The sequence below is a fragment of the Podarcis gaigeae genome (genome assembly GCF_964106915.1).
Source record: "Podarcis gaigeae genome assembly, chromosome: 17".
NCBI classification, from domain to species: domain Eukaryota; kingdom Metazoa; phylum Chordata; class Lepidosauria; order Squamata; family Lacertidae; genus Podarcis; species Podarcis gaigeae.
This window is the reverse complement of record NC_139694.1, coordinates 11,689,987-11,713,569: the sequence shown is the minus strand read 5'-3', so window position 1 is coordinate 11,713,569 and position 23,583 is coordinate 11,689,987. Positions and strand designations below refer to the sequence as shown.

Below are 23,583 nucleotides of genomic sequence, written 5' to 3'. Positions count from 1 at the left end.
TGGGTCCACTTCATTGTCTTCTCTTTCAAGGAGTGGGATACTCCAGTGCAGCGAAGTAACATCAATCATTTTATTATATCACTAGGAGTTAATGCTACTGAAGAGAGGAGTTGCTGAGATGCAAGGCTGCTGTATTCAGCAGTGGCACGCTCTCCGTCTGAAGCTGCAATTCTAAGCTCTCCATGTCTTGTTCCCCTTTCCAGTTCTTCTGTTGGAACTTTGAATTCAATTTAATGTGCTCATGTAACAGGCAGATTATTGTGAGAGCTATCAGAGTGCTGAAGGGCAAATGGAATAAATTGGCCAAAAGAATGTATATAGGAAGGACATGCAGAACACAAGTCCATTTAAATCAACTGGTTAAAGCCTGGAGGGCTGCTTGAAAGAAGAGTTTTTACATTAAGGATTTTAGAAGCTTTCTATACAAAAGTGTTATATATGGAGTTAGGGTCAAAGAGAAAATATAGATTCCTCTCCGAAATACAGAATTACATTGCTATTGTCCTCTTAAAATTATTCACAACTAAAATGATATTTGTTTTACATTTCCTGGGGCTTTGTCACCATAGCTGCCTGCAAACATTATTCACATTGGAAAGTAATGCCCTTCTGATATTTTGGTGTTTTTTTTTTTAAATATATAAATTGCATTGTACTGGCTTATAAAAGGAGGAGGAGCAGAGAGAAAAACACCTGAATAATTTGAAACACAACATGAAAAAGATCTCCTTCACATTGCAGTTCACATTATTCAGATGTTTGTTTTTCTGCTACTCCCCCCGCCCCATAAACTAAAATACATTGGCCTCAATCCTGTTTTAGTTGTGTGCAGCAATTGTTGCCTCAAACAGCAAACTCTTCCTGGCAGTTTAATTGGGCCCAGATAAGTTATGCAGATGTGCACCCAGATACACACTGCAGCCTCATCACCTGCCCAAGCAGAAGCCTGTTTCTTGTTCCACGAACAGATCTCCTTTGCTGGACTGCCGCAATGATGCTTTCTGACTTAATTGTTTCAAAATGGATTAAATAAAAACGCTCCCTCAAATACAATACCTCATATACCCCAAATGATTTGCTGCTTTGGAAAAACTTAATACTGCTTTGCACTAGAGCTGGTAAACACCCCGGTAAGTGTACCTTCATAAAATATTGCCCTAGATTAGCAAGAGCCCTGAAACAATTTTGCCATATGCTGTCCTCATCAGGACTCGTTTTTTAAAATAGCTCCTTTATGAAAGCGTTTTTACACAGCTCTGCTTTTACTGCACATTGTGCACAGGAAGTTAGAAGAGAAACAAATACATGCAAAACTTTTAATAAATTTAGACTGCAATCCTATTAACTGGGATGATATGCCATTGAATTCAACAGGACTTAACGTCTCCTGAGAAGATAGGTCTAGAATTACACTGTCAGGGGACAATTGAAACCCTGCATCCGCCAGAAGGAGGGAGTTAGGATCCGGTGGATCTCTGGCTCAGCCAGCTGCTTCCTGGCACAGTCATGCTATGCCTGTGTAAGCCCCACATCCCAGCTCTGCCAGAGATATACACCAATGTAACACCCTTGTGTAGACAGAACTGGGGCTCAGCTGACTGAGACAAGAAGGGTAGATATTACACCGGTGTGCACCCAGAAAAATGGACTCGGGAAACAGGGGGACTTTTGCTGGATCTTAACTCTGTTTAGCTTATTCTGGTGGAACATACATCAGCAAAAACGGTGATCTGAATCAAGCCCCTTGGCTCAGCTGAGACACCAGCAACTTTTGGTTCTTCCTCTCTTTGAATACTTGGCCCTTATAAGGTCCCTGTTACTAACATCTAGTGACTTTGTTTGCTTTCTTCCCTCTGAATCCCTTTTTCCTTTTGTCATGTATTTTAGATCATAAGGCACTTTGGGTGCCCTTCTCAACTGGAGAGTGTGGTAAAAATATTTTAAATAGGTAAATTTTCTTTCCTGTAAAAAGTGTGTGTGGTAAAATAGTAGGGTGAGGCCTGAATTCTATGACAGGGGATTCCTTTTATGAGATATCCCTCTGTGACTGTTATCCACACTTCTAACACAGCAGCTCCTTTTAGCTCAGTGCCACTAATGTGACCTATTTCCCTTTTCTTTGTTGATTCATTCAATCTGGTTTAATTAATGAAATATAATTCCAGCCTTTTCTCCAATCCCATTTCTAACATATCACTTCACAGTCAGCACAGCATGGCAAATATGGCAATTTAAATGGATTTTTTCTCTCTCTCCTAGAAAAAAATAAATAAATATAACTTGCCCAATACTAAAGTGATGCATTGATTCCTGGCAACAGCTGCTAGGAAGCTATTAGGAACTAGAGTTAATCATTCTTGATTGTTATTGTCAGTCAGTTCCCATATTCACAATGCAGAACAATGTCAATACTGCTTACACTGATTTTATTTACAGCCATATCCACTGAAATTAGAAAAAAAGAGCTGCTAGGGGTTTTTCTTCCCCTGAGACATGGGATGTGAAACTTTAGGCTAAGTCTGATTTTTCAGTTCCACAAAGCTTTTGGGTAGAGAGTCTTTGTAGGAGTGTACCAGTTCAGTCTGCCGGTGGAATAAAACGTTTCTGAATTCTCCACATTGCACAAGTCTCATGCTGATTTCGTAGAACTTCTTCCTTAAAGGGATGAAGAGAAAAGTCTGCTGGCAAGCATCTATTAAAAAAAGAGAATGAACACATACATTAAATAAAAAATACATAACACCATAGAGTAATAACAACCTTCAGAGGTGCACTAATATTATTTATTATTATTTCTTGGACTTCTTATCCCCACTTAAATTGTACCTGCCTATGGCAGGTTTGAACAATATAAAAAACACAAGACTAAAATCAGTTAAAACAATTTAGAAGCAGAAGACGGAGATTATATAGTGCATCTATTCTGACTTAGATGACTTACTGTGTGAGCCACTGCCAATTTTAATCTGGGGACAATTCCTCGCCATTGCAGCTGGCCAGATATGTAAGCCCCTGGCCGTCTTTCTGCTTTATGTCAGCACTACCACCAGGGCTGGATTTAGGTTTGATGAGACCCTAAGCTACTGAAGGTAATGGGGCCCTTTATATGTCCAGCTGTCCTTTGTCAACAACAAATTTTCACTGTTTTTTGTGTTGAATATGTGTTATATCAGGGGTCAGCAACCTGCGGCCCATGGGCCGCAAGCAGCTCATGGGAGCAGTTTAACCAGCCCACAAGCTGCCCCCGAATCCAGCCGCCTGCTCAGCAGGTCCCCGCATGCTGTGCTAAACTGGCGCGGCACGGGGACTCATTTCCGTGGTGCTGGAAATCGCGTCTGCGTATGTCCAGACACTGGAAATCGCGCACACATGCAATCCAGCCCACAGAGATCTCCGTGGGACTTGACTTGCCCAGGCAGGTCAAACCTTGCCGAGCCCTGTACTGTATGGTAATTTATAGACCTAATAGGTCCATGCACAACACAAAACACTGTTGCTGTGTCTAGGTTTTATGTGTTTTTTATCACGTATTTGGGAAATGTACATCCAGTTTCTTTTTCCCTTTAAATTTATTTGGGGCCCCCAAGAGAGTGGGGCCCTAAGCTATAGCTTGTTTAGCTTATACATAAATCCGGCACTGACTACTACTATAGATTGCCAATGAACAGTACTGCTGCAGCCAGCTCAGGAAGGATCTACAGTTCTACTTGGTCTTATAAAGCTGGTAAATGACCTTCTTCTCTCTAACCAACTTGTGGCTCAGGTCCTAACTGAAATGCCTTTCTTGCTCATTTGCCACTCTCCAGATCCCCAGTCTTAATACCCTTCTTACTCAGGACATTCTTGGTATGTTCACTGTCCGCTGATGGCTCATGGCATGCTTCCAAACCTGTACGGTATATCTCAGTTGAATTAACATTGATTTCATATACTGCTTAAGTGTTCATAGAGCCGGCAGCTCTTGCCAATGGTGGTTCATTCTTTTTGCTTTGAGAAGCAAGGTATTGTGGCACCTGAAAGCCTCATAAATTTACCACAGTGTGATTACTTTTGTAGAGAAGAACCTACTTTATCAGCTGCATGAAATGGAAGCTTGTGCTGCAATTGACTGATTGATTTAGCTATTTAATATCCTGCACTTCGAAGGGACGCGGGTGGCACTGTGGGTTAAACCACAGAGCCTAGGACTTGCCGATCAGAAGGTCGGCGGTTCGAATCCCCGCAACGGGGTGAGTTCCCGTTGCTCGGTCCCTGCTCCTGCCAACCTAGCAGTTGAAAGCACGTCAAAGTGCAAGTAGATAAATAGGTACCACTCTGGCAGGAAGGTAAACGGCATTTCCGTGCGCTGCTCTGGTTCGCCATGCTGGCCACATGACCCGGAAGCTGTACGCCAGCTCCCTTGGCCAATAAAGCGAGATGAGTGCCACAACCCCAGAGTCTGCCACGACTGGACCTAATGGTTAGGGGTCCCTTTACCTTTACCTATCCTGCACTTCAGCACACATTTCTGGGGTGGCTTCCAATACAGAAGTGTAAAAGTTTGTAAACATGTGCTAGTCTTCAAAAGTTAATGTATGAGTCCTTATGGTGCCATGTCATTGGTCTTACTTTAGTGATTCCACTCTTCCCAGAAATTACAGTGGGGCTCTTGTCCAACATTGGAGTTCCCCATTGTGTCCCGTCTCCCCTTTCCCATGCAGACTTTACATTTTTATTGAAATTTCACGTTTTTTCCAAATGCAATTCAAATTGCATAGCACGGTACAAGCTTACAAGATTACAACAACATATTTTTTTGTGTCCTAACCCACTTTTTGCCATATCTTCTTAGGTTTAATGGCTCAAGCCTCACTTTTATTTCTTCTGTCCTGTTGTCCTGTTCATCCACTGAGGACTTGCTAGCAGACCATGCTACCCATGCTAATATACTTTCAGCCATATTCGTGGTTTTATGTAGAAGCTACAATTTCCTCCACACTGTTTTCCTGCTTGGGAAGAACTTGTACCTAGGATTTTTCTAATTTGCCCGCTCAGTGGTGTGTTATAAGTGAAGTGACTGTTGAAGAGACATGGCTTTACACTTGTAATGCTTTTAAGATCCAATCAGATCCCATCCTTCAATTGTCAAAGGAATTTTCTCAAAACAAAAAAGTCTCTCTGTCTCATATATCTAGAAGTTACAGAAAACAGCAGTGAGATTGCTTGGTCTGGTTGTTGTTGGTTTTTTTGTTTGCTTGCAATTGTAGACCGACTGAAATTGGACTTGTTTTCAAACTAATTCTCGTTTTTAACAGATTGAGTTTGCTGTTTAAAATAACCTATCACTCTGCCGCATGCAAGATGAGTTCAGTAGACCCTAGGCTCCCTTTAACACCACATTTTGTATCAAACAAAATATTGAACAGACTTTATTGGGCTCTTTGGGCTGCTCTGGAAAGGCACAGGAAAAGTTTATAGCGTTGAAAACAATGCAAAAGTAAAACTATGGTCAGGAATGAAGAATTCTGTCCAGTTCCCTTGATTATATAGTTAAAACTTACCTTTTTTTCTGGCTCAACTTTTTAAAGGTCAGGCAAACACATGATTTAATTATCATTGCATTATTAAGACTATAGGGGTTGTTCCCTAGTCCCAGATATTTCCCAACATTAATGGCAAAGTTGTCATCTCCACAAGTGAACACAATATATTACAGTGGTACCTCAGGTTAAGAACTTAATTTGTTCTGGAGGTCCGTTCTTAACCAGAAACAGTTCTTAACCTGAGGTACCACTTTAGCTAATGGGGCCTCCCGCTGCCGCCGCACGATTTCTGTTCTCATCCTGAAGCAAAGTTCTTAACCCAGGGTACTATTTCTGGGTTAGCAGAGTCTGTAACCTGAAGCATCTGTAACCCAAGGTACCACTGTAGTTTCTTTTAAAGTGAGCAAAGGGTGAGGTGATCTTCTAAACCTTCCAAGCAGTTTCAGATCTTGGTATACAATATCCTATTGGGTTGCTCTAAAAACCTTTAGGTGTATTGTAATACTAGAGGGAAGTATCTGGCATTGCTTGGAAGCCAATAGTACCACTGACTGACAATCAGTGCAGTTTTGAAAAGTTCAGTCCACCATTTTGAGTCAGTATGGTGAGCAACTGTTCAGAATGATAAGAGATAGAGACAAATTGTGCTTCTTCATCTCTTATGCTCTACTGATTGAGTTCTGCAAGTAAATTGGCAGTCGACTCAGCTATACAGCTGCAAATACAGTGGTACCTCGGTTTAAGAAGAGTCCTGTTTAAGAAAGATTCGATTTACAAACTCTGCAAAACCGGAAATAGTGTCCTGGTTTCTCATTAGGGAAAGCACGCCTCGGTTTAAGAATGGTTTCAGTTTAAGAACGGACTACCGGAACGGATTAAGTTTGTAAACCGAGGTACCACTGTATAATGTTTTAAGCGCAATATTCAATGTGACAATAGATTGCGATGGTGAGCCATATGGAAAATTCAATCTATTTAAAAAAACACACTTAAAAAACAATTTTCAACGCGGTTTTTATGTGTGTCTAGATCCCTCCAGTGTTTGTTGGTACAACTCATGGCACATCATTGGAGACGGGGCCTGAGTCTGCCAGGCCAGCTTGGTGCCCAGCTGTAGCTCATGTGCCTCCCTAGTTATTGGGCAACCTCTCTTGCAGAAAGTAGCTTGGGCTGGCTGAATTGAACCTGCCTCCCCGACTCCAAGATGTCAGGCTGTTGTAGGGTGGGGATACCGCCCAATGAACCACTCAGCCCCTCATCAACTGCCTCAGTAGTCTCACCCCAATCCCTCTCCCCCCACGATCCTGCCAAGAGGCCCCCCATTTGAGGGTGATAGCACATGGGATAATTGTTATTGCGCACCATGGGGGATGAGGAAACATTCAAACTAGATATGTCATTTTTTGTGACAGCAAACCTTACTCAGAGGCATACTTCTTAAGCCAGTGCTTCACACTTCTCAAACCTGTGTTTCCACAGGCAACAGTACGATTTCAATTGTGCGCAGATCGTGCTTTTGATTCAGTGTATGAATTTACATATGCAATGTGGAGAAACAAGCATTTAAAATCCAAATGTTAGTTCTGGGGAATGAGCTCCCCGCCATCTGAATGATGTGACAGGCTGATGGGTTGTTTTATATGCTGGTAGGCACAACTGATAGTGTTGTGACACATTAAAGGCTTGTAGATTAATTGTGGGCTCTGCCGCGCAAAATATGCCACAATATGAGTGCAGTTTTCCCCAATTACCTTCCTGGGAGCAGGTCCCATTGAACACAGTGGTCTTACTTCTGAGCAAACATGCATAGGATTCCACTGCACTTCTTGTTAATCTTTAATGTGCTTAAGACTCTGTCATTCTTAAATACGTGCATTATGGAAGGCTAATTTGTTGTTGTTTGCCCAAGATTCATGACATCTAGACTTATGTTCATGGCAGACAGTAATATGGATGATGTGAGTTAATTAGCAGGCAACTGATGATTAGAAGATCCTTAGGGCAGGAGCAGGTTGCCCCAGCCACTCTGGGCAGCTTCCAACATATATATATATAAACATAATAAAACATTGAACATTTAAAAACTTCCCTATACAGGGCTGCCTTCAGTTTATATATTTACTTATCTCCTTGGCTCGGGGGTCACATAACTCCATACTCACCAACATTTCTCTGATGAAAACAGGGCGTCCTGAGGAAAAGCAGGACATCCTGGGATCAAATCAGAAACTGGGAAGGCTTCTATAATGTGGGACTGTACTGTCCCTGGAAAATAGGGACACGGAAGGTCTGACAGCACACATCCTGTGCTGTTGAACTTCACTTTTAAAATATTTTTACATCAAAGATTATAGTATGTTAGATTAAAATTAACAAGTTAAGGTTCTGAGAGTAATGAGCCTCTTTAAAGCTGTACCTCATCTACACCTTGCATGCAGTTTATATGCATGCCATCTTGACACTGCGTTGAGTCTTTTGTAGTCATACTTGCATTTTAAAAAATCTTCTTGATATATTTTCCCTTGAGGAACTTCCAAATGCACCTGGATTTCTGTACACCTTTTGGAATTTGTTTCTGTCTACTGTTTCTAAGTTTATCTCCTCTGTTGCTTGGACTGCTTCTTAGCTCAGAAGTATGCACCAGAGAAAGACACGATCGAAGAAGGAGGAGGAGGAGGAGGAGGAGGGGAAGAAGAAATTGATATGCTGCCCATCTGACTGGTTTACCCTTACTCTGGGCAGCTTCCAACAAATTCAAACACAATATGCACTGTCCTATTCAATAAACATTCCATAAGGGTTAAGGTTTGCAGCACTGAATTTGAAGCTGGTTGCATTTCAAAGCATGTTGTTTAGATTCTTCCAGCAGGTCAGCAACACAAGCCTCATCTTCAATTGATTTCAGCAGGGGCTTCTCAGATGTACCCACATGCAGAATTTAATTCCTGTTGAGCCATTGATTTGTGTGACTGGTTATGGGGAAAGACTGTAAGAGGCTTGATATAGTTAATATCCTAAACTGCCTTTGCTTAAGAGCAGCTTGCTGTAGTAAAAAACAGCCCTGAAGGCATCTATTCTATTATTTTCCCCTCAGGTGTGGAGGAAAAAATCTCTTCAGAGTAGATTGCATAGCCAGCAGGTTTAGATTCTATTTTGGAAATGGAAAAAGGAGTCTGAATGTTGTAGATGGAAATGTCTAGGGCACCCTGGAATGATTTATTTGCTATCTTTCAGAAGGCTGAATTACCCTAATCTATCAGCATTTAAACTCTGTGCTTCGGGTGTCATTTAAAATATTTAGGAGCTTCATGGATAGGCTTGTAGACCTATTTATCCTCAATGTTCTCATGTGAGACAAGAAGGATGTGGTATTAACTACATATGTGTATAGAGATGTTTCCGTATATATATGCAGATGTGAATGTGGCGTGTTACATTGCAGAATCTTCTTTTATATAAAAAAATGTGCATCTATGCATTCAGACATCAAGATCCAGTACCTTGTCTGTTTGTAAATTGCTTTTGGATTGCCCTAGACAATTTAAAGCAGAATAATAATAATAAATAAATAAATAAATAAATAAATAAATAAATAAATAAATAATAATAATAATAATAATAATAATATTCCTCCCTGCAAAATACAGACTTAAAGCTTATTCAGAGCCATAGCTGGGGGGGGGGCGCCAGTTTTTTTTGCCCCAGTTGAAGCCTCCTGAGGGGCACCATTGAGGCTCCCAGCCTGTGTGTGTGTGTGTACAAAAATGCTTGTGTGCCAAACTGGGTCTTTGACCCAGGTGAAATAAAGCCTTGTTTTGCCCACCTAGGTTTGTTCACATTGTGGATTTTGCATCCCACTCCTGGAGAGCTGGAATTAGTGAGTGACAGGCAGCAAGAAAGAAACTCTTTCTGGTAGCCATTTTGTATTAAGACACTCTTCCCATGGGGGCCATTTTGTATTAGACCTCAACTTGTGGTCATTTTGTGAGTGGTGCCCCGGGGCACTTTCTCGAAATGAGTGCTTCACAGGCCAAAAATGAGCACATGTAATTCATACGTAATAATTGAATTTGGGCTGTCAACTTATTTGAGCAGGTTTCAATGTCATGCTACACAGGCAGTAGACATGTTGTTCTTCTGTGCCGTTCTTAGTGTGAAATTCTTAATTTTAAACCTGGCAACATACCTGATAAGAGATTTGTTTGTTTAACTGTGGTCCAGATATACACTATTAATCCCATTGGTTCAATGGGATAAATTACATATGTGCTAAACGCTCCCAACTGAAATAATTAAAGGTGCTTCGTGTTCTTTGGTTCTCTGCCCACTATTCTCAAGTGTTCATTACAGAAGCCAGAAACTCTTCTTGCATTTGGATGTAGATTGGAGGCCTAATGCCAATCTCATCAGAGCACAGGAAAAATCTCTTTGTCTGCATATGTGTGTGCCCCACAGATGCTGTGACAGTCCATATATCATCGTAATAGGTACCCATTAATTTCTGAGAACCTGATTTTTCAATTTTCTTGAGTTGACAGAAATGCAGTGGCAATCCTTTGAACTGAGTTCAGGAAAGCATTACATGCAGGGATGGTACATTGATATATTTTATTCCTCAGCTGTATCTTTATTCAGGATAAACCTGCGTCTTCCGTAAGGCCAAGCACATTGCATATTTGTTTGACGTTGGTTCATAAGGCTGATGCCACCCTTATCCTTCACTGTTGATTTTAGAAACTGCTGCTTGCATTTTAAACAGACCCGTGTTTACAAAGCAGAGAGCTGTCTTATGGCCGAAGCTATCCCAGAATTATAGGTATCATTTTGTTCCACTATGCTATGGACAATGGGCACAGTCGAGAAAGTGAGGTACTTTTCAGCCCCATTGATTTCAGCAGCAGACATTTAAGGATGTTTGATTAACTCTTCCATGGAAATCAGCAAGGCTTCAGGGGGATTTGGACAGAGTAATACCCAGTTTTTCCTTGCTCGCCACCTTCATAGTTCGTTAAATAGAATAACGCAATATATTCTACATGACACATTGAACTCTATAAGACTTAGGCTGCATTCCTATCTATACACACTTAATTTGGGAATAAGTTTAACTTCTGAGTAGACACATAGAGGCAGAGCCATCTTTACCCAGAGATGCAAGGGGTGCTGGGCACCTGGGCGCCGAATTCTGGGGGGGCACCAGGCACCTGCTACTGAAGCTGCCTAAGCTCTTAACTATCTACCTGTTATGAAATAATAAATAATTTTGATCAAGCTAGAAAAACAAAATACATATATACCTAGGTATTACCAAAATGTATACCTACTGTTTCACTAAAGGACTTTTGACTTTGTGTGCTCGTTTACCAAAGATGTGCAGCGCTTGTCATTCACAACAGCGGCACTTGTCAGACTCAACAATGGCGCTTGTCATTCTCAATGGCGCCGTGCACACGGAATTAACTCTTACATCAAAATATTATGTTGCGTGTCGAGGCTCAACAATGGCACTTGTCATTCTCAATGGCGCCGTGCACACGGAATTAACTCTTACATCAAAATATTATGTTATGTATTGTATTGAGCTGATATGCAGCAGCGGGGTCAATGACACCTTTGACAACTTTGGGGGCAGCTAAACTAAATTTGGGGGCGCTGGGTGGATCTTTGCACCCCGGTGGCGCATATACTAAAGACGCCCCTGCATAGAGGATTGCCCTATTGCTGATTTCAATCCTAATTATATTTGCTGCTACTATCCATTTACTTCCAAATAAGCATGCATATGGTTTCATTGCAAAAGTGCTTATTTTTTGATATATATCATGCTCCAGTATTAGTAGTACTTAATCTCAAAAGTTGGTTCATGTGGATAGCCGCAAGCAGGACACAAGCATAATAGCTCTCTTATGTTTGTTATCCCCAGCAACTAACTATTATACCCTTATCTTCCAAGAATCTATATATTTCCCCTTCAGATCCACTCAAGTTCATGGAGAATATCATTCTACAATGGAGAAATACAGGAAGCTTGCTATTAACATTAAACGGGGTATGGACATGCCCTTGGTAGAGAAATTATCTACAATTCCCAGGGGATCTGTTTAGGAGGCGGACATACAGTACAGACAGACTCAGGTCGTTGTTTCAATATGCTTTATTTAGAATATGAAAGGCTCCCAGCAGAGACGCAAATGACACAGACCCAACACAAAACAAAAACAAGGCCTGCTAGAAAGGGATGGTGGGAGTTGTAGTCCAAAAACAGCTGGAGACACAAATTTGGGAAACACTGCTTTAAAGGATGTTTAGACAGATTTATAGAGAATGACTATCAATGACTATTATCCATAATAAGCAAAACAATGCTTTTGGTGTTTGAGCTTTGTTGTTGTTGTTGTTGTTGTTGTTGTCTCCTTACTCTGTTCATTGACAACTGATTGGCTGCTGTTGGAAACATGATCTGGGACTAGATTAGATCTTTGGTGGATACAGCCAGGCTAGGCTCTTAAATTTTTCGGCTGCTAATGAATGGAAAAAAGTATTCAAGCATGCAGACAATCTAAATGTTTATTTTTCTGGAAATGTCCTGCATAATTGATCATTGTAAATGCATTGCCCAATCTAATTGTCTTTGGTTTTGCTTTATGCTGCTAATCATGTCAGTTAACCCTGCAATCTATTTCAGAGAGCATCAGAAATTAGAAAGCAGCCCATTCACGTTTTTTGGGTTAGAGCCTTTTGAATAAAATGTTCGACTAGCAAATTGTCATTGCTAGAAAAGCTCAGATGTACACATGTGGTCTAGATGTTGTATTCACCATATGAGGCTTGGCATTATGAATTTTCTACCCTTTAGCAGTATTGTTTGGTAGAACTCATCACATGAGTTAGAGCCATCATCACATGGTGTGCTTACCCATACCATGTCAGCAAATAGCACTGGTGCAGATTATTGCAGAAAAAAAATACACATAAGTTACAGGTTTCTAAGAGACAGGAAAATTCTGGTCATTCTTGCTCATTGTGGTAGAATTTTATTTTATATAGTTTTGTTTCAGATTTGCAGGTATCTCTGCCTACGCCATCTCCAGAAATCTGGATGGCACGATCTTAGATTGGATGTCATTACTTAATACGCTTAGGTTTTGTATGCCCTTACTTTAGTTGGCCATATTATGAATTTTTTTAATCTTTCTTTGTGGTTCTGTAATAATTAGAAAAAATGAATGAAACAAACAAACAGCCAATCACCAGATATAGGTGTTGTGAATCTAAGATTCCTGGATTGACATACCGTATTTTTCGCCCTATAGGACACACTTTTTCCCCTCCAAAAATGAAGGGGAAATGTGTGTGCGTCCTATGGGGCGAATGCAGGCTTTCGCTGAAGCTTGGAGAACGAGAGGGGTCGATGCGCACCGAACCTCTCGCTCTCCAGGCTTCAGGAAGCTATCTGTAAGCCTGGGGAGCCCGCGGGAGTTCCCGCAGGGCTCCCTAGGCTGCGGATAGCAGCCTGCTTGCCCGAGCATGGGGCGCACTGAAGCAGAGCACCCAGCGCTTCGGGAAGCTATCCGCAGCCTAGGGAGCCCTGCGGGAGTTCCCGCGGCTAGGGGGGAATAAAAAAAAAATTCTTAATTCCCCCCTAAAAAAAACCTAGGTGCGTCCTATAGGGCGAAAAATACGGTATTTTGTTTGGTATAATAAAAGCTGGCCTATCGTTAATTGGACAAGATAAAGAAGTCTACCTCAGGCAACATATTACCAATTAGGTATACTATGCTATTTTTACCATCAGAAGGTGGGCATTGTGTTGATATTTTGCCTCATTTACTGGAACGTCCTGAGGGAACACCATGAAAAACTGACGTTAAATGCAGATCCATATGCAACTTTATATGCTTGAGGACTGCGAGAGAGTCACTTTGGTTTGTAAGGGAGTTTTCAAAGCATGAACAGACGAGAGAATAAATCAAGTGAAGTTTATTGGTATGCTTTCAAGTGAGAATATCTAAATATTCCTTTCCTTTCTCTTTCTCTTTCTCTCTCTTCTCTCTTTTCCCTGTCCCTTCTACCCCTCTCCTTTCCCACTTACTGTCAGGAAGGGCCACTTCCGAAGGGCCAAGTCAGGATAGCCTGGTATCGGCAGAGACTAATGGCAACAGCAGCTACAACAGTGAGTGGATTTTGAATGGGGGCGGAGGGAAAGGGGGACCAAATGACAATGTTATCAGGTGTGGCATTCAGCTCCTGAAATATGCTGTAATAACCTGTGTTGAGGAACGGAGAACATGTCTTCCATCTCCAGCAGTCAAAACAAGACTTAGCAAAATGGGGTTCGTGATTTCAGCAAGAGTTTCGTCTCCTTGGCCACTGTGGGTGACTGAGACAGACCCATCTGCCTTACTCCATTGTTGCTCATAAAGACGTATCCGTGGCATAAGCTGATGCAAGAAAACAGAGGCTTGGAGCCAGGCATACAGTTAGTGGCTCATCAGCTAAATGAGTCCCATCCTTGGCATGGGCTAATGGGCCTCTGCCAACCCCCAGTTTGGTGCTGAGCAGGAACATTGATTTATGATGCTGCATATGCTTTTCCTGCTCTATTCTTAGAATGGGCAGAGAGACCCTGCTTTCTGCTCAGCATGACTTACCTCCAAGCCTTCTTTAACCACGAGAAATAAAAGTGATAATTAACCTTAGTAATGACTTGGTTCCTTCTTCCCAAAGTTTTGCAAAGGACCCTCTTTTCCCAAAGTTTTGCAACGAACTCTCTTTTTTAAAAAAGAAAACAAGTTATTCCTCGCAATGAAACAGGAGAGGGAAAATATCTGAGCATCTAGGGCTCTTCTGCTAGCTCCAAGGCAAAATATCTGCCCCAGAGGTTATAGGTTTCTGCAGAAATATCCTTGTGGCAAGGAATTCTGAGGCCTTTAGCTTGATCCACTGTAGTGTTGATAGAAGAAAACTGAGAATGAGGAAGAGCAATACATGTGGGCTGGATAAGAAGTTCTAGTTTGTGTGCCGGGTGATGATGTGGGTTGAGTGATGCAGGCAGATGACAATTGATGCCGATGAAGGAGGCAAGAAGGATAATCCGTTAGATGTACTATGTGAGGATTAGTAGAGAACATGGAGAATCCAGCAGCTAGCAGTGTGCCTGGAATTGGGAAGTATGGGCTTTCTAATAGAGCCATATGAATGAAAAATATATTTGGGAGGTGCATGGTTAAACAGAATGTTAATTCAAAGAGGTTGTTCGAGAACTTAAAATAGTCTCTGTTTTCTTTGGCAATGCAAGACAACCCAGTGTTTTTGAAAATGTTCTCTTCAGTGGTTTAAATTGCCTTCATTGTCACATGTCCTGATTTGTCATCAGTGACATCACAGAATCAAATCTGATTGGATATATGGTGTTGTGAGTGGGGATAGTGCATAATACAGGAAGGAGGAAGCAAAGTGCCACAAGGTAAAAAAAAAAAAATTAGTGCCAAAGCAGCTGCGGCTGCTGCCACAAAGTGTGAGAATGTGAAAGGTGAAAATTGCCTAGTTTTTAAAGAAGAAATTTCCACCTTACCACCTGCAAGTAACTGATATAGCTGGATCAAGCACTTCTTTTGAGATTCAGGGCCTGACACAAAGCTCTAGACCTCTGTCTCTTGCCTTAAACACAGTACCTTTAATATGTTTGGCTGTGAATCATGTTGATACCAAGTTCATTGAGCAGGTTTTCCTCCGCGAATTTCCTCTCTCTTTTTAATAAAGAGAATTTTATTGCACTTGTGTGAGTTTGAACATAGTTAAAATGTTAAATAAATGCAACTCACACACTTAAATACCAGAAGTCATATTGTTGGAAGTCATATTCTGGCTAAAAATATAAGCAGTATTTTTGTGTGTGTCTGTCTCAAAATCTGAAGCCTGCCTCCATATATAGAACTGTGGGCATTTCTGTTTAATGCACCCCACTCCGACCCTTCTTCATCTTTTCGATATGTCTTGACTGGGTAAGAAGTAATCTAAAGAATGCAAAGTGTACATATACACCTTAATCTAAAGAGGGGGAAAAATCTAACTATGGCATCGTGCTCCCCGGCCCCAAATTATTAAAAGACCACTGAGACTGGTTTGGATCAAAACAGGCCACAACTTTATTGAATACAGATGAAAGAGGTTTAGCTTGGGCATGGGGCAATCAAAATACTTCTTGCCCACCAGATGTGACCCCATTGCGGGGGTTTGAACCGCCGACCTTCTGATCGGCAAGCCCTAGCCTCTGTGGTTTAGACACAGCGCCACAGTTTAGGGCCTTACACCTGACTTAATCTTATATAGAAGGGATTAGAAGCAGCTGTTGATTAAAAAACTAAGTTGCATTAATATTCAAAGTAAGTCCAGGTAGACTGTTGCTATAGCTGGAGGCTTCATGTTTTTAGTTTCCTTTTTGATCAAAAGATTATTTGCAAGTAAAGTATTGTTGTATTGTAAAAAGAATGAGAATTACAATGAGAAAGTGTGTCTTAGTGGACTAAAGGAAAACAAATCAGTTTTTCTTTTCTTCAGACTCAAATCATGCAAGCCCTTTATTTAGAGTTTGTAACTTCACCTGCAGTAAATTTATCTAGCCATCAATCTAGGATCTCCATGCACAGTGCCCAGGTTTGTGCCCCAGAGAGGTCACTTCAGTGCTGCAAATGCAGCAGTTTGATTTCACCCCACAGAGACACTCCATTGTCTCTCGAGATAGAGGGATGCCAGCGACAACATGTGCTCCTCATCTTTACACAAAATATTAGGAGCTCAGGATGGCTCCTCAGTACTCTCCAGGACACATTTGAGATCAGAATGGTACTAGGGTCAAGAAAATTCATAATGGGAATCTCTTTTCTTATTAAGTTACGCCAACTTTTACTCCTGCCAAAATCTACAGTAATAAACCGGGGGGGGGGGGGGATCAGGTTGACATAACCTGTTCACACCATGATAGGAACAGGTTCTGGTCTTTTCTGTTGGGAAGACAGAGAATAGAGTACAGCTTGCTCCTGAAGAAAGAAAGAAAAACAAAAATACAGCTATCCTAATCTCTGAGGTGATCCGAGACCCTGAAACTGTGATAATCAGTTTAACTGTCATGATTTAACATGAACTACAGCTTGCTGAAGGTGTGGAGAATTCTCTGTTGATAATTACAGTTCTCAGTGATCCCTGGGGAGATGGAATCACTGGGCGGATTTAAAATTGTTGTTGTTGTTGTTGTGTCCCCATCGTTCTACCCAGACACTGAGGTCCAGCGCCAAGGGCCTTCTGGCGGTTCCCTCTCTGCGAGAAGCCAAGTTACAGGGAATCAGGCAGAGGGCCTTCTCGGTGGTGGCACCTGCCCTGTGGAACGCCCTCCCATCAGATGTCAAGGAGAAAAACAACTACCAGACTTTTAGAAGGCAGCCCTGTTTAGGGAAGCTTTTAATGTTTGATGGATTACTGTATTTTAGTTTTTTGTTGGAGGCTGCCCAGAGTGGTTGGGGAGGCCCAGCCAGATGGGCAGCGTATAAATAATAAATTGTTGTTGTTGCTGCTGTTGTTTGACTTTATATACCACCCTATCCCTCTAGGTCTCTGGGCGGTTTACAGAATAAAATCATAATATAAAACCACAAACTCCATAATCAAAATAAAAACAACAACCCAATAACCTCCCCCCCCCAAAAAAAAACCCCCCCACATTTTAAAAGGGCATAGGATGTCAATCAAATCAACCAAAGTCCTGGTTAAAAAGGAACGTTTTTGCCTGGCGCATAAAGGTGTATAATGAAGGCGCCAGGCGAACTTCCATGGGGAGTAATTTCCCTCTAAAAAGAAAAAAGAAATCCTTCTCTACCCACATATTAACTAGGCAAATAAATTTTCATAGGTTCCTGCAAATTAAAAAATACTGGAGAGGGAGGTTTTAGAAAGCATCTATGTTATAGAACTGAATTATTGCTTCTGCAATCTTGGCCGGGAAAGGTAGAGCGAGCCATCCTCATTATCCCCTTTGTACTAATGAGAACAGTAGCCATTTATCAGTATGGTAGATTTCCTGTATCCAATAGGTAAGCTAGGCTTTAACAGTCACTGAAATGAGAGCTAAATTTAGAGCTATTAAGTTTAATAGCTTATGGAATAATAAGTTACTCTTTGCAAAATAACAGAGAGTGGAGGCGCACAATTAGACAGGGACCAGAAATGTGTGTCTATTTTTAAGCTTTTTGTACTACCTTTCCACTGTTACCTATTCCCCAAAAATGTACTGTACTGCAGCAACAGCAAAGAACCGCCGTAATAAAACTCTATTAAAAGTTCTCAAGTTTAAACTTTACCGAAGTAGTTCTGCCTTAGCTTGGCATCTAAAAATATGGAAAGATATCACATTGGAAAGAATTCCAGAGAGCTGGGATGAAGGAGAATTTTTACTCAGTGTGCATTTAAATTTGAATCTATCAAATTCACACTTTATGATACAATATACAAGCTGAAACATAGTTATCCTTTGACATTGTCACTTATCCAGATTTTGCAATGCAATATTTTAAAGACCATTTTGCTGTGGGTTAAACCACAGAGCCTAAGGCTTGCCAATCAGAAGGTTGGTGGTTCAAATCCCCGCGACGGGGTGAGCTCCCGTTGCTCGGTCGCTGCTCCTGCCGACCTAGCAGTTCGAAAGCACGTCAAAGTGCAAGTAGATAAATAGGTACCAATCCAGCGGGAAGGTAAACGGCATTTCCGTGCGCTGCTCTGGTTTGCCAGAAGCGGCTTAGTCATGCTGGTCACATGACCCGGAAGCTGTACGCCGGCTCCCCCAGCCAATAAAGTGAGATGAGCGCCGCAACCCCAGAGTCAGTCATGACTGGACCTAATGGTCAGGGGTCCCTTTACCTTTACAGGGCTTACGTTTAAGGAACCCAGCAACCCAGGTTAAGGCTTAGGTGCTAACTGTTTGTAACACTGCAGTGCTAGAATGTTCATAATGCATTTGCAAGGGAGGAGAATGGCAAACAATTTGGCTACACCCCTGTGACCTCCTAAGAGCCCCACTAGGTCCAGTGGGCACCAGCCCCCCATGCTTGCAAGTCATCTTAAAGTTCAGCTTCAGAGTGTTGCATCATTAAGTGCTGCAGGCACCTATTTGCCATTTTTCAGCAAGCTTGCTTGGGATAAAGATGGTGTGGTTGAGCATGTTTGTTAACACCACTGTCACCCCACTTATTGTGACATATCTTTATTTCTAAGTATGACTGAAATCAGGAAAAGTGTGCTAATATATTTGTAGTACCAAGATTATTTTGGGCTTAATATTGCCTAGTTTGAAAAATATTGAGAGAGAGAGACAGAGAAAAAAAGACAGAGAGAGAGAGAGAGATCCCATTAAATCTACTGCATACACATGCAGGTATGTATCTTGCAGGCTCTTCCAAGATTGCATTCAGCCTTCTACCTACTGACCCCCTGAGGAACTCATTACAAATACACTGATTATATTCACTTCGTGATAAGAGGAAGAATTATGCTGCACAAAGTCAGATGTAGGGAAACAGTCTGTATTACTCACTTATCTTATTTTGTTCTAATTTTTGTACTGGTCAGTAGAGATCACCTTAAAAGGACTATCTTATTTCTCATCACATCCTTTTTTTTCTTCGTCTGTATACTGAATACTGATTTATCCTGATCTCCTTTTCAGTCTCATTCACAGTACTTTTCTATGCTGTGTTACCATTTTTAGTTCTGGATTCTGCTCTCCTATATACTTTCTAAATTTAAACCTAACTTCATATTAGTGCACTTCAACAGAAGTGTAAACTATGCAGCTGGATTTTTCAAATTCAGTCCAACGGCTGAGAACAGAATTTGTACCTGAACGATGATTATTTGGAAATGCGGCTGTTTGAAGAGAGAACTGTCCACTGTGTCATTATGATGAATTGTTGTCTTCATGTGTAACACATGTTCACTTGAATCATCTGGAGCTATTTGTTTTTCAACAACCTGCTTCTGGCACATTGGAGTCTCAATTATTGTAAACTGATCTCTGCAAGGCCGGGATTTACTAGCCTAATTGTGGTCCAAAAGGTACAATCCAGTATCCCTTAAAACCCTTAACCTGGAATGTGTGCTCATACAGACAGCTCAAAAGACAGCTAAACTCCACAGAAGAAAGCATCTTTGTGTCTCCTTTCCCAACTTGGCCAAAGGTGCTTTGGACTCTGTTTCCTCCCAAAGCTCTCCCTACTTTTCTGAAGAACCCATCACTTAGTTATTTGTACTAGTCCGTTCAAAATACTCCTGCCTTTCTTCCCTCACAAATAGAAGTGTTTCTTCCCTCACAAATAGAAGTGTTTGCCTATATCACCATAGTGTCTTTTTTAAATAAGTAAAATTATATTGGTGGCATAGTGACCTCAGTATTGTCCACATAAGAAAGTGATCCTGCATCCTTTTGAAAGTTTGTTGTTTTTCTCCACTGATGATTTGTACATTTGTCTGTATCGTATTTCCTCTTTTTCCTGTTGCTTATGTTAGTGGGAAGTGTTCCAGAAGGCATCAAACAGACCTAAGTCTACTGGGAAGAGAGATATTTTGGGATATTCGAACCATGGGTTGTTTCCAAACAATATAGATACATAGGCATTTTGTCCACAATGGTGGCAATGACATCACCATTGGCCACTATTTGATCAGGCATTTCAAATGTATGGTCACACATGTACACACACATCTGGTCAGAGGTGTACACACCACCTTTAGTTTTATTTTTAATAAATAATGATCTCAGGCTTGGATTTCATATATGAGATTGCTGCATCATTGTGCACTGAAGAAAGTCCTTTCTTTCTTCGGCACATAACTTAAGACTGTCAGATCTCCTTGAAAGTCAAACATGCTGCTTTGAAGATTTCTGGATTTGTAGACTAGAAAGTCTGGGGGGAATTTGGGTTATTTTTTTCCTTCCAATGTTCCAACCAGTGCCAGATTCTTCTTAAGTAATTCCCCCTGGCCAGTTGCACTCTGGAGCAGAACTTATTAGTTGTTCTATTCTGTCCTAAACACTATGAATGTGCTGTTAGTTTCTCAACTGGTGTCTGGATGAAGTTTCAAGCTGTTGGGGCACCTTCTTCCTTCTCCACATATATATGCCTGTTTCATAAGCATATGATGTTCCAGAATGGCAGCAAATCCATTTTATGTCATCGTTTGTGGTTTTGGGTAGCACACACCGCCTCATTGGGCATCTCCCTTTGGATGGTGCTAATTGTTCATCACTTGTCACTTTCTCATATGGCATGGTGGGAGGGTGATGATAGACATATCCCACAGGTCATACACAGGAGCAAGCTTGTCTTGCACACTGGGAGTTCGACACTGAAGCCAGCCATCAAATCTGTGTCCTTCAGTGATCCTTTTGAAGGGGCCACGACACTGTGTTCAGGAAGTGTTGAAGGCAACTCTCAGCAACATATTTTGCAAAGGAGAAAAGTGGTAATCTGGAATGTGAATCACATATGACTACCTGCTGAAGTGAGTGCTCATTGCTTGCAAAAACATTTGGAGTCTTGTAAGTGTAATTAGTAATTTGTTCCAAATTACAGCTGTCATAGTTATGCTGATTGACAAGGAAGGTCCTCGCTGAGGGAATTTCTTTTTTTAAAAAAAAAAAAATCTAGCTTGTAAAGTGGTATTAAAGGAAACCTTTTGGGGTACTGTTGACTCCTGATACCATTTGTGGTGGCGTCAAGAGAAGTGAGGGATTTGTTTGCTGTCGGAATGAACAAATTCTTCTTCTCTCTCTGGCTCTCTGTGCCCCTTTCTCACGTGAGATAGTCCAAGTGGGACATATGTCTGTGTAGACATTTATAAAACTTTACTCCCTGGCTAGGCTGCTGCATCTGCCAGCAACTGAAGCTGCAGATCTGCCCCCATATGCATGGAGAGTGGAGTCTGGAATGGTTCCCACCTGAACACAGTAAACCACTACTGTCCCTTCCCTCTTTCCCTATCCAGTGTGTAACTGATCTTCAGAGTGGACTGTGTCCCTCAGCAGCATTCAGGTTAGAGCCTCCTGCCTTGTCTTAAAATACCACAGTGAATGATCTCCCCCAAGTTCGCATGCATGATTCTCTGCTCATTTGCTGGAAGTAGCCTGCAGACCAGAGCTCTGGAATGGCAAACTGGACAGTAGGACAAGAGATGGGCTTTGCTGGACTGACCAGCATGTTCGTGTTGTGACGTGGGGTTTGTGATTTCAGCTCTCTTGACATAATATGCTGGAGACAGTTCTCTAGTAACACTTCTTTATTAAAGCAAACAAGACTGAGACTTGAGGAGGGGAGAGCTACATTTATAGGGACAGGGAACAAGCTAGAAAGGATACATTTTGGAGGGAACAATATCAGGCAATCACAGTCCTGCCTTTTGGAGGAAACCAATAAGACAGAGGATCCAAATACAGCAGCTTAAATGAACCAATAGTAGGTGTACCCTCTGGAACCAAAAGGCAGTTACTTTACCCTAATGCAATACAGACAATAATAATACAGATATAAAATCCTTTGACTCAATACACAACAGTTCGGAAAAGCAAGAATTTGCTTCTGGGGGTGGGACAGAACGAGTACACAGGTTGTTGTATTAGACAGTGTTTGAGAACTTATAAAATGCTCCATAGAACTGCCTTGTCAGATAATGGAAGTGGGTACCATATGGTTTTAGAGTAGTTTATTATACTAATAATTTTGAATTAACAATGAACTCCAAATGCAGTTTTCACATGTGAGACTGGGTCCAACAAGGAGCCGGACTATTGACTTTTCCCTTTAAAATATACTTCACAAATGTATTGGTCAATAAGTTGGAGCCTGTCAATGGTACTAGGCTTTTGTAAATTTATGTATGTACTCATTTTCTTAGAAAATTAGGAGAGTTTTAGGTTTGCGGAAGGCAAAATGCTGCTGAGAGCAAAAGTATGAAACTTAGGTAGATCAGGAATAACAACGATTCCTTCCAGGTCCTTCCATAACCATCAGGACATCAGTAATTGCTTGACAACACCTCTCATAAGACCGGCTATACAAAAATAAAAGGGAAATATCTTTAAATAAAATAATAAGAGTTTAAGGATATGTGAACACAGTACTCTATGTGTTTCTCCTGTGCACAGCCCCTGAAATAGATATGAACCAGGCATTCCATACTCCTGCTCATTCATTTCAATGAGGTCTGCCGTTCCCTAATGCATTGTTTCTTAGCACATTGGCCTATGATCTCCCCACCCCTTCAAACAAGTTTGAGTGTTAAGGTGTACAGCAAAAAACACCTATCGTAGCCAAAGAGCAAGCAGCTATACTGTGTGTATTTGAAGTGTTACTTTAATAGTCAGTATTAATAGTTACTTTAATGTCAGTCAATTAAATAATTTTTCATTCATTTTTCATTAGTTAATTTTTCATTAATTGCTTGGGGCAGAGGAAGCACGAGAACTTAAGAGAACGCTTTGGGGGCAATGTATAAGGTGCATTATACAATGCAAATTTTAAAATACGATTTTTAAAAAATGAACTTTTAGAATATCACCAGAACAGAGAAGTTGCAATTGATATGGAGTAATTGCAACAAAGTTTTTTATGTTAAAAAGTAAAGTTCCCTATCATCTGCTGTAATAAGGTTTGCTCGAACTGAACTGCAGAAAATCTGATTTTATTTAGTCATCATCACTATTGACCTTAATTGGGCATCATCATATTGTCTAATAACTTTTAATTAATTTAAATTATGTTCATATCCCAAAATAGCTTGATGATGCTTTATCAGCAGCTTTAGCAGAAAACAGGTTTCCTGGCACTTAAATTGGTACTCTCATGTGCTCAGATTTACTCAGCAGGGAACAATTAGATTCAATTAAACATTCATTATATATTAGGTGATGAAAAATGGAGGCATGTTTTGTTGCTGCAAGTTCAGAGAGGTGAATGCTCCGGTGTTTCAAATGGGAAGGCTGCATGTGTGAGGTCTCAAAATGCAGTATCTTTTTAAG

At 41.0% G+C, this 23,583-nt stretch overlaps 1 protein-coding gene across 2 annotated transcripts in view; it reads left to right on the top strand.

The window, feature by feature from the left end:
* The window catches only part of NRG1 (neuregulin 1), a 505,915-nt gene that overhangs the window by 179,916 nt on the left and 302,416 nt on the right, over nt 1–23,583 (top strand). The window contains exons 2-3 of one of the 2 annotated variants that reach the window (XM_083718891.1): nt 1,888–1,948; nt 13,625–13,695. In XM_083718891.1, coding sequence (XP_083575017.1) covers nt 1,888–1,948; nt 13,625–13,695 — 132 coding nt within the window. Of the gene's footprint in view, nt 1–1,887; nt 1,949–13,620; nt 13,696–23,583 lie in introns of both variants that reach the window. The other variant, XM_083718889.1, reaches the window with a different exon arrangement.